At 40.2% G+C, this 11,697-nt stretch overlaps 1 protein-coding gene across 1 annotated transcript; it reads right to left on the bottom strand.

Moving 5' to 3' along the window:
* Positions 1–2,985: 2,985 nt before the first annotated feature.
* Positions 2,986–8,707, bottom strand: LOC138023801 (ras-related protein Rab-3-like). Its single transcript, XM_068870873.1, has 3 exons — positions 8,447–8,707; positions 8,273–8,384; positions 2,986–4,485 (listed from the first exon to the last, which is right to left on the bottom strand). Exons 1-3 carry the CDS (start codon positions 8,646–8,648, stop codon positions 4,182–4,184), a joined length of 618 nt encoding a protein of 205 aa, XP_068726974.1. The 5' UTR covers positions 8,649–8,707; the 3' UTR covers positions 2,986–4,181.
* Positions 8,708–11,697: the final 2,990 nt, after the last annotated feature.

The raw sequence follows: 11,697 nt of genomic DNA, 5'->3' as shown, positions 1-11,697 counted from the left end.
GGTTTGAATTCGTGAAAGGTCGTGAAATGAAAGTTTGAATTGTTGAATTTCCAAACTGAAGGTTTGTATAGTTAAATTGAATGTTTGAATTGCCGAATACATGTTTGAATTTTGACGGTAAAAGCGCGCCATACCCAAAAGGCCATCACCCACAAAAAGTTTGGACCATCTTAATACTCGCGCTCTATAGACAATCGAGGAAATGGTCCAGGATATGTGTTATCCAAAATATGCTGTAGTTGTGTAGTACTGTACGTCGTCGATGGCAAACGACAGTCTGGGACGACTAGTGCTTGTGCTTAACTCATGAAAAACCTCTTTTCCAGCTTTACTTGCCAAGTTATTTCTCTCCCTCAATGCAAAAATTAGGTGAAATCGCTGCGAAATCAAGGTTTCATTGAGCCTGGAAAAAAATCAATTTCACTCGTACTAAGAGAATCTTGGCCGTACATTTGACGTTTCCCCGGTTATTGCACAATTCAAAACAAGCTTAACGCCCGGACAAACGCCTTACGGTAAACATTTGCTTCAATATCCGTTACGAAGTTGAACGATGTTGACTTATGAGTGGGCAAACAGTTACATTCAACAACGGCTTGGCGGGAAATCGCGTGGCAGCCTTGCATTTGGAACCCGCGTTTTTCTGGCGGGAAATCACATTAGTGAAGAGCAAAATAAAGAACAAGAAAGTCGAAGAAAAGCGAAAGAGTATGAGACAAGAGGCGACAAAATTTGAGAAATTTAAGCGAAGAAAGCCTCGAGAAAAGCCAAGGAAGAAGAAGAAGAAGAGAAAATTAATTTCAGTGAAAATCACCGTAAAGCTGAGAGAAATAGAGCTTAGAGACAAAGCACTTATTTGCAACGGTTAGCTTTCAGGTAATGTTTTCCTTCTTATTATATTCCTCGCTGCCTCACATATTTTGTAAAACTCACTAAAAAATGAAGAAGGCCTGAAAACGTTTGACAGAGATTATTTTAATAGTATTTAGTATCACCCAATGTATCACCCACCTACAACTAGTGGACTAATGCAAATCCTGCATTTTGATTGGCTACGCTTTCGTTTTATTCCCAAATAAACATAACTTCAACCTGCATTTGCTAACTTTATCATTTATCAAGGGCCACAGGTCAATAGTCTCAGCTCATATACCTTATTGTAATCATGAAGTCCCCTGAAACCATTCAAAGCTTCACTCCCATCTGTCTTTTAAAGCTCATATACCTTAGTTTGACCTTATATGGTAAATGATTGCGCTAAGAGTTGCTAAGCTAAAAGTTTTTCCCCCCGAATTTTTCTCTGAATAAAGCACCAAAAAAACGTTTTTGTGGAAAGTCTGGATTAATTCCGACGTTTAGGAGTACGCGAAAAGGTAAGAAATGTTTTTGTGATGAGCTTGCGTCTGTATAACCACAAGGTATTACACAACATTGCATCAGTTCTCATTATTAAAGTTTTTTCGATTTCGCTCAGATTTGCTCGATTTTTTCGCTCGTATTTCGTTCTTTCTAAACTTTTGGAGTTTGAAAAATTTAACAAAACAATTATTCCATGAGCGCTTGTTGGATATAAGACTGGTTATAGCCAACTCGGCTCTACGTACCTCGTTGGCTATTTACCATCTCATATCCAACGCGGCTCATGGAATAATTGTTAACTATTCAACTCCGAGCAATTCGCGCGGAATTTGCGCCCGAAAATATTGTAATCTTTGTAGGGATAAATGAGTTAAAATCATATTTTTTTGCTGTATTATCTCACTGTTTTAGTACATACATACTAGTGTCGGTGTCACCTCCACTTCGGCGAATAGTTGTTAAATATTATGGATAGGGACATGGATACGTCTTTAAGTGACCGATTAGTGCGCGCGCGCTTACCCAAAAGTAGGGAGCTTAAGCACGCACGTTTTTGAGACACGAACGGCAACCGGAAGAGAACATTTCGCGTGCCAGGACAGAGGTGTCTCCCAGCTTTTTATACTAATCATCTCTAATGGAGAAAAGACACTTAGTAATGTAAATGTGGTTGTGTGAAGACAAGTTAAAAGGGAAAACAGCTCACTTCCGGTTGCCGTCCGCATCTCAAAAACGCGCGTGCTTAAGATCCCTAGTGTTGAAAGAGGGGGGGGCAAACGGATTGAAGTCGAATGGTTGTTTAAGCAAAGGTTAAACGCTTTTTAACTCATTCAACATCAATTCAGCTTCAACGCGGTTGAAATGTGGGGAGAGGGGGAGGGGAAGGGGGAGCAAACAGTTTCAACATCGCTGTTCAACAAAATCGAACGGATGTTGAAGCCGTTTGCCCAGGTTGCTGACCAGCGGTTTTTGTTAAAACAATGGTTTGCTCGGGGTGCTCAGTCTCGCAGGCTCAGAAAACCTGGTTGTAATCATTGTTACTGTGTTAAGGTTTTTCGTTTGCCCGGGCCTTTAATAGACCCTATGCAAAAATGGCTGCCTTTAAATTATTCTTTTGTTCATATTCAAAATAGCCCAACTAACCTCGTTCGGGATAACAAATTCTTTAGAACTTTTGTCTCAAAAACGAGGTTAGTTGGGCTATTTTGAATATGAACAAAATAATAATTTAAAGGCAGCCATTTTTGCATAGGGTCTATAAGATCAACCCTGCTAAAGCCTCGAATTCAAGAGATGGGCAAATTTGCGGTACGGGGAAATTTGGCTTGTGCAGCACGTGCATTCGGAATTCTACCCTCGAAAAGCTGCGTTCAATTTGAATATTTAATGAGGTCGGGTCAAAACGACTATCTTTCGCAAAAAGATGGAGATAATTTAACTTTTTCCCGGTGAAATTTTTCTTATTGTATAATTTGAACTCAGAACGCCACGTTTACAAGGTACCAATGAATTTTTCAACAGTTGAAAATTTTTTACAGGACATTGCGTCCAGGATTTATCTCAGTGAAAATACACTTGTCTGGAGAGGAAGCTCAACGACGAGAAAGCAAGGACTGGACAAAGTTCTTGGGAGGTACGAAGGCAATTTCGAGTTTATTTTTACTTCCTTTACCTAATACGGAGTACATTTTCCTTAACTCTCTACATTTTTTGTAAGTTAAAAGAGTCCTGTTTGAACTTCGACTTCCTTCATTTTGAGGCGCTTCTCAGTTTTCTCAAATCGAACCCCTCTGATTAAGGAAGGACGGGAAATGATACAGGCTTTTTCTTCGATCCTTGAGGTCTTTAGGTTAAAAGGTAGAGAAAGAAAATGATGACGATGGGTCCCAAGAAAGGAAGTATCAGGACGATTTCTGCAACAAGCCAGCGTGGGATTATTCTGGTATGCAATCCCTCAAATAGCAAAATATTTTTAAGGAAATTTCTTTGTATTCATATTGAAATTAAAACTAACTGTAATTCATATGCAAACTAAACTAACTATAATTTAAATAGTACCGGCTTTAAAAGACAGATGGGAGTGAAGCTTTGAATGGTTTCAGGGGACTTCATGATTACAATAAATAATGGCAATCGGTGGTTTGCAACCAATCCCTAGAGACACAAATAACAATGCAATAATGTACAATTGCTGGTGGACGAGCAAAAGCAGCTAATGAGAGATCTTTTGTGTTCTTCCCGCAACATGGTGGCGATGACGTAAGGTCAAAACTACCTATACTATGGCCGTACACCATTTTACAGTTCTGTGCTTAGTTACCAGGCCTTTGAATAAAAGCGAGGCTGGAGTTGTCCTTGTTTTGATACAAGACTCACTGCTTTTGTTATGTAAATAGCTTTACAACAGCATGATTTACATAACAAAAGCAATGGGGTTTGTATCAAAGCAAAGGTCAACTCCGGACTCGCTTTTACTCAGAGGTCGGGTAACTGAGCACAAAACAGAAAATGGTCTATTGTTTAGTTCTGATATTTGGATATTATTTCCTGTTTTTGACAATTGTTTGAATTTTATCTATCAAGAAATAACAAGTTTAAGGCACAGCGAAAAAAATGTCAAAAACTGGGGGAATTCACTCTTTACACGTTTTGTTGTACGGCAAAAGACATTTTTTTGTGTGCAACTTCTATTGCTACTTAATTGCAAAAAAGACATCTTGCACAAAAAATTGCCAAGCGTAACGTACGCATACGACCCAAACTCCGTAGACAGTGGAAAACTACCTCGTTACACCTTGTGAGACCAGTAAAATGTCCAAGGATCAACAATAGCACCAATCAATTTGCACTGGATTGTCCGATAATTTCACAGTCGCTGGTTCCGGTCCATCAACAGTTTCCGAGCTCTCTGCCATCTTTGTCAAAATGATGTCCACCAGTCGTTCAAACACCCGTTCGACATTAATGTTGTGTTTTGCACTTGTCTCCAAAAATTCTATCCCAAATTTCTCAGCAAGCTGTTTGCCTCTCTCAGACGCGACCTCTCTGTCCTTTTCCATGTCGTTCATGTTGCCAACAAGTACGATCTCCGCATCTGGCCCAGAATGTGTCTCCACTTGTGTTAACCTATGAAGCAAGGCCAAATTCATTTATAGTTCTTTTAAAAGTTAACAACACCTACGTCCATTCGAAAACTAATGTCCACCTTAACCCCTTCCCTCCTGGAGATTAATACTTAAGGATTTTACTCTTTCTAACACAAGACCATTCCGCTTGTTCATGGGAAATCCCTTTAAGGTTCGGGAAAACGGTTTCAACACTTGCTTCAACATCCGTTCGATTTTCTTTAACGATGTTGGCTGCCGGGATGGTCAAATGGTTTCAACACATCGTCAACATTTGATTCAACAAAGCTTCACGAGAGGCCTGGTATTGAGTCCCAGGCTGCAGCCGCAGATGTTACTATGGATACGAACTTGTCACTATGGATACGAACATGGATACGTCATTGAGACCGATTAGTGCGTACGCGCATGCCCAACAATGTTGAAAGAGGGGGGCAAACGGCTTCGCCTTCATTCAACATTCGGGAAAACAGAACAAATGTTGAATGGTCGTCGAAGAAAAGTTTAAACGCTTTTAAACTCATTCAACATCGCTTCAACTTTAGCCTATGAACGCAGACGTATTTCCGGCGGTCGGAAATACGTCTGCTTTCGCACGCTACTTCAACTTCGATTCAACATGTTTTAACACGTGTGAAAGGGGATGTTCACCAAAATCGAACGGATGTTGAAACAAATGTTGAACCCGTTTGCCGTTTGACTGGGCCTTTACGTTAGGGGCAAAGACCACTCAAAAACCATGTCGGTCCCCCATCGATAGAAATTATGACTTTTTAGCATAACCGCTTATCAATTCAAGTCATTTAAGACATCACTTGAATTAGTATCTGATATCTCAATTGCTGCCGCAACGAACGAACGAGGCAGCTCTCTAATCGGGAGAGGAACACATTTTCCTTCGAAACGCAGGGGATTATGGTCAAAGGCGCAAGGACTTGTGGTTATGCGTGAATTGAGGAATTAAGATGCGCGGTCGGATCAACAGAAGCTTGCAACCACGGCTTTCACTACGCAGTAAAGCGATCGCTGTTGAAGAAAGGGGTCTATAAAACATGATTTTTTCGAAGGAACCTTTCGATATTTGCATTGAGAGTTTTCAAAGACTACAAATAACTAGAACACCCTTCAATTCGTCCTGAAATGTAATGTTTTTAGAATAAAGGAAGCCAGAATCATCAATAAATTTGTCACTTCTCACGCCCAGAATACGACCAACAGGTGCAGAGATGTGCAAGCAGGTGTATTTTACGAAAGTGCAGAGGCAAGACGTCGTAAAAGGAGCGGCTGACCATGCAAGACTCAATTCCACTCTCTCTAGATCGCGAACTTAAAGACTTGCTCTTATTTTATAAATGCCTTTAATGTAGTACTGACTTAGATGCTGAACTACGTATCTTTTTTTCCCTCGGTCGTGCAAGACAAAGTAACTCCTTTAATCTACGCACTCCTCTTTGAAAAACATCTACCTTTCAGGGCCTCGTACTTTTAACAGAATAGTTAAACTATGGAACTACAATATGTTTGTAAGCTAGCACCCCCAACCAGTTTTTCCTCGCCTTTTTCAACTTTTTGTCCATAAATTTCTACAGGTATATTTAATTACGTTGTTATTTCTGTGGTCGGATACTGGGCAGCAATCGACATCTGTAGAAACGGAAACGAAGGTAATAAAGCAAAGTTTGTTTTCATTACATAACAAACTAAATTTATTAAGAGAGTCAAATTTAACAGCACTTGCGGGTAAGGAAGGAGAATTATAGCAGTTTTAAAATGAAGTGGTCGGATTCTGGGCAACAGACTGTATGGCGTCACGAAAGGCAAACACATGAATCATGAATCATAGTGCTTGGCGCTTATTAAGACCATGCTCGTATCCTCAAACTGTTTTCTTTCTTTTCTCGAGTGGGGTCAGGATGAGGGTACTGTTTCAGTTCTGACCCTGCTCAAAGACCTATTAAAATCTCCCTTCAATCTCTCGCACAAACTAGATTACGGAAATTACACTTGAACATCTCCCTTCCCCTCGGCAGCATTTCTACCATTTGGGTAAACTAGTACTTAAATAAGTATCTGGTGTCGGTAAACTGAACCTATGTCAGGTCTCCGGACACTGCAAAACAGCCGCATTTTTGGAGTTTGGAGCGACTGTTTTGCAGTCCTATATCACTGAGCCAGTTGCTGACGTCGCAAAATAGAAACGATCACACTCGCAGGATTATGCAAAGGAGATATACATTGGCTGAATTCATTGCTTAGACGAACTTTTGACCTACTTTTCACAAAAAGGTAATTCGTGCAAAAACAATAAATTTTCCATACAGTGAACATTTCAGCCCGGTTACCGAGATGGAAACGATACAATGCATTTTAGTGGTAGAACGGACAGTAACCGCCGTAATTTTTACCTCTCTGTTCTTCTACAACTCGCAAGACTGCAGATTGAAATGAGCCAAATCAACCATGCGTTGACCGCAATGAACCTACGAGTGACAGCATGTATTCACGAAAATTCTCGCTTCTTGGGAGGAGCAACAGACTTGATTTTTTTCGATTTGATCATGACGAACGAGGTGACAGGTAAAGTTGATCTGAGGTACGGACTCTAAACGTATTTAAGGGCTGTGTGACCACAATGCAGTTGATTTTGCGTGACTTTAGCCATTATCTACCCCTACTCGCCGCGCGCAAACTTAACGTTAACCTAGAATTACTTTTAAACAACACGACTCAAAGCTTCGTGACAAAAATTATAAATATCACTAAAGCACACATAATTTAAGTTACAAACAACAGAGAAAAACTTTGAAAAACTGTCGGGCTGAACAGTTTTCCCAAGTGCAGTCCATTTCAATCTTCTTCAATTTTTCCCATCCCCGCCTCCTTTTGCATTTGCTGTTTTATTCAAACCTTTCTTCAAAAGTTTAAGTAGTTATTTTTACGTTTCGCTTGTGGTTTTGGTTGCCAGTTCACAGTCGCTGAATTTGGCTAAATTTCGTGACACAGCTCTTTATCTCATTAGTCGTTTTGAGCAGAACTTTGAGCTCTCAATAAATCAATTACTCAACGAGACAATACGAGGGCGCAACAGGAAACCTCTTTCTCTATCTTTCGTTCGATGCCAAGTGCAGGTTGGAACCAAAGCGACCTCTTTTTTTATCTGCATTCGCCTGTGTCACACGTGACTGACATCACCCACATGTAAAACAGTCATAATGGGCGAACATGCACAAAAGAAGACCTCCATTTAGAAAATAATTGATTGACGCCAAGGAAGATTCCATTAAACCGAAAGATTTCTATTGAGCTTAAGAGAGTACAAATATTAACATCCTAGCCAACTAAACCCTTCTACTTTCGCTGTTTCTTGTGTCTTTTATGTATCTTTGATCCAGATATGTGCGTGCAGTCATATGATTGTCTCTTTATCCCGAGGGATAAAGGGCTTACAGAGTGTCTCGCCTCAATTACCTCAAAGCAAATTCTTATAATCAGTGAACAGTCTTTAATACGAATTTTCGTATTTATCTGTTTTCGATATGCGAAGGAATAATCAGATAGTCTGGAGCTCAAGATGTTTGGTATACTGTATAACGGACGAGTAATCAGTTTACTTTGGCGACGTCATGCATGAGTGGAGAACGAAAGTAAAATCAATCACATCGATAGCAATCTCTGACACAAAGGTTAACAAGGTCCATAACAAATATTTTACTCTGATTCTAATGGTACGTTTATCGGTCACAAAATTCAAAGAGTGATTGTCGTAAATCGTTAAATGACCATCTTACCAGTCCTGGACCGCTTGAAAGGAACTTTCGTTCCTTATATCATACATGATAATAAACCCCGCAGCTCCTCGATAATATGCAGTCGTTATGGTCTTGTATCTTTCTTGCCCGGCTATAAAACAAAGTCATTAAGTAAGATGGTAGTCAACTTGTAAGAAACGGAGAAAAACTTACCTGTGTCCCAGATTTGCAGGTGGACTTGTTTGCCGTTCCAAACGGCCACCTTCGATCTAAAATCGATTCCCGTCGTTGGCAATACCCCTGACTTGAATGAATCATTCGTAAAGCGAAGAAGACATGACGTTTTTCCCACACCAGAATTTCCAATGATCAGTATCTTGAAAATGTGATCGAAATTATCTTCGGCCTTCGCCATGAATAAACTTCTCCTTCCGTCAACGTTCCTAGATACTTTAAAAGCAATAGCTACTTGAGAATGACCCAATTAAGTATGAGTATTTTGGGAGAACTGAACCAATCAGAATTAACGATGCTATGAAATATTTGACCCTTTCGCTTCCAAGATTTGAATGTTAATTCTCCTTACTGACTGCCATGCATAACATTTTATGTCATGCAGTTACGGGGAATTTGATGATGTATCAGTCAAAAAGGCCTTTATTCTCGCTTCGTGACAAATAAATATCAGTTAAGCATACATAATTTAGGTGACAAACAACAGAGAAAAACTTTGAAAAACTGTTGAGCTGAACAGCTTTCAAAACCTCAACCGCAATCCATTTTCAATCTTCTTCAATTTTGCCCATCCCTATCGCCTTTTGTATTTGCTGTTGTACTCAAATTTTAAGTACTTGTTTTTACGTTTTGCTTAATTGCGTTTACAGTTCACAGTCGCTGAATTCGGATAAATTTTGTTAATAAAACTCATCGGTCTTTTGAACAGAACTTTGAGCTCTCAATAAGTCAATCCAGTGTCAATCATTCAATCAATCAATCAATTCACGTAATCAATCAGGCAATGCTTGGGCACAACAGGAGACCTCTTTTTCTATCTTTCGTTCAACGCCGAGTGCAGGTTGAAAGCAAAGCGACCTCTTTTTTTGTCTGCATTCGCGTGTGTCACACATGACACATGCTTGACATACATTCGCGTGTGTCACACATGACACATGCTTCTGACTGACACACGCTTACATTGCTTGGCAAAGTATTGAGCTTGTGAGGAGAAGATTTATATTGATCACGCTTGGGAGTCAAAGGGTTTTAATCTCCTCTCTCGAAATGGAAAAGCGATATGAAAAGAAGATCCACACATTCAAAAGGTGCGCGATAAATTTAAGCACGAATTAAGACTAACAAAAATCGGGATTTTTAGCGAAAGATTACCGAAGTTAATCGGAAACCACTTTCAAAGAAACAACCTCGTTCCCAGGGTCTCTCTTTTCTGCCTCCATTGTCGTGGAGGCAGAGAAGAGAGACCCTGGGAACGAGGTTGTCAAAGAAACCTCTCAAAGTCCTCAAAAAATCCAGGCTAGAACGGGACTTTACAACTGTTTCTGCCATTAGCTATGATTTTTCGTTCAGGAACTCTTTTCATGAAGAGATGATATTTCTTCAATGGGGATACTCGGAAAAAATCCGACTGTTCCTTCGGCAGAAGTCGAATCTACGACCTTCCGATACCTGTACTCTACCACTGACTGTTCCTTCGGCAGAAGTCGAAATCTACGACCTTCCGATTACGTAGTTCGGATACTGTACTCTACCACTGAGTTATAGGAGACTTGTGGGGAGCTAATAAGTCGTTAAACTACAGTCACAGTTCAGGTGACAACCATCCTATAAGCCTGGTGGTTTCCTGAGGTCTCCTCGCCTAACAACCTGCTGTATGTTTTTTAAAATTTGTTATACACATAAAGGCAAATAAATGATGAAATGATGATGATCCTCGGAGACCGTCCCCAGGGGCAGTCAGTCGAAACGGGACGGGAAATCGGGACTCGCGTAGACTTAACGCGACTCCCGATTTCTCGTCCCGTCTCGACTGTCTGCCCCTGGGTCTCCGAGGATAACAACTAGTTACTTTTCATATTCGCAGTTGCATGTCTTTCATGATTCTCCCTATCATCGGCATTTGGCGGTAAGAGCAAGAGGAAAAAAACGTCCTTTCTCCTTTTTCCTTGTGCTTAAATTACCAGAGGGAATGCACGTGAAGTACAGCAAACGTATAGAGAACTGGTAGGATAATCAATAACTTAAGGTAGCTTGTACGTCATGTTACGGATCTTGATCTTGCCCGACGTTACCACGCCCGCGTATGCCCCCCTTTTCTTTGAGAAGTCGTAGGCTTACCTGTGTGTTACAATGCGCGTGTATGAATTATATGTGTATGTTTTTTCAACTGCTCGTTACAGACGAAAGAGAGAGGTGATTCTCGCACTTACCTGAACAATTCAGTCAGCAATTGTCTCCCAGCACCCCGCTTCATTTTAATCAAACTGGGATTCCCCAGTTTATTCTTCAGATACTCTAAGACATTTAAGAGGAAAATGAAACAAACAAGAGCTCAGTAACATAACACTCTCAAAACAAAAACACAACCTGTCGTCAAAGCGCCCTCCGCTTGCTTTTTTTCAAATAAGGTGTGAGTAGTTGAATATATCGAAGGAGCTACATGCAGTTTGGAAGGAAATAAACAAACTTGGTAATAACTAGAAAGACGGCCTGTCAAGGAACTATGACGGTTACAGCAATTAAAAAAAACCTTCTGGGACGACAGAAAGCAAATTGTTGAAGAACACGGTTACTCAAAAACAATAGAGACTAATCGCAGCCCTTTCAAGGTTGGATTCGATTGGCTGGTGAAATTGAGTGCGTATTTTTCCGAGCGCAGGTGACAATCAATCAGGGGTCACTGCATTGCTTAAGGTCACTCCCCTGTATTGCATTGCGCATCCTTACAGCGCACGATTTATTGCGTCATTTGCGCACGCACATACAGAAAATGGCGGAGTTTTCTTTACGGCTGGGGTCGTGAGAGAGATAAATCGTCATTTTCTCGTAAACGAGTATGGTGACCTATAGTTTTTCTCTCTTTTTCTGAGACTAGCAATCATCTTCTTCCAATAACAGGAATACAAACAAATTTCTGTGACAGAAAAATAAATAATCAGCGGAAAAGTGAACTTATTGAACAGATATGGTGACCTCGAGATCGCTGCATGCTAGTAACAAGTTGAATCAGGGTCGACTGGAAATGAGTGTTTTTATGACGAAACATATATTTAATTATTCCTTGAAGTTGATACAGTATATCTATAGTTATATTTCTTGTTTTGCTTTCTCCCTATTTTTTCTCCTCTCACAAGACATGGCATGAACGATTCAAATAATAACGATTCTGAAGCTCATATTTTAAGGAATTATGGGGTATTTCAAGGTGCTCCTGCTCCTAAACAAATGTG

The sequence above is a fragment of the Montipora capricornis genome, chromosome 11 (genome assembly GCF_036669925.1).
Source record: "Montipora capricornis isolate CH-2021 chromosome 11, ASM3666992v2, whole genome shotgun sequence".
Lineage (NCBI taxonomy): Eukaryota > Metazoa > Cnidaria > Anthozoa > Scleractinia > Acroporidae > Montipora > Montipora capricornis.
The sequence above is the reverse complement of the archived record's forward strand: the minus strand, read 5'-3'. Positions and strand labels throughout refer to the sequence as shown.

Bases quoted from the DNA above. Each gene is read 5' to 3' on its own strand.
- LOC138023801 (XM_068870873.1), bottom strand. From the start codon at position 8,648: ATGGCGAAGGCCGAAGATAATTTCGATCACATTTTCAAGATACTGATC. The intron at 8,385-8,446 runs GTAAGTTTTTCT...TTTGTTTTATAG, and splicing joins CCTGCAAATCTGGGACACAG to CCGGGCAAGAAAGATACAAG. The intron at 4,486-8,272 runs GTAAGATGGTCA...CTTGCTTCATAG, and splicing joins TTTCAAGCGGTCCAGGACTG to GTTAACACAAGTGGAGACAC.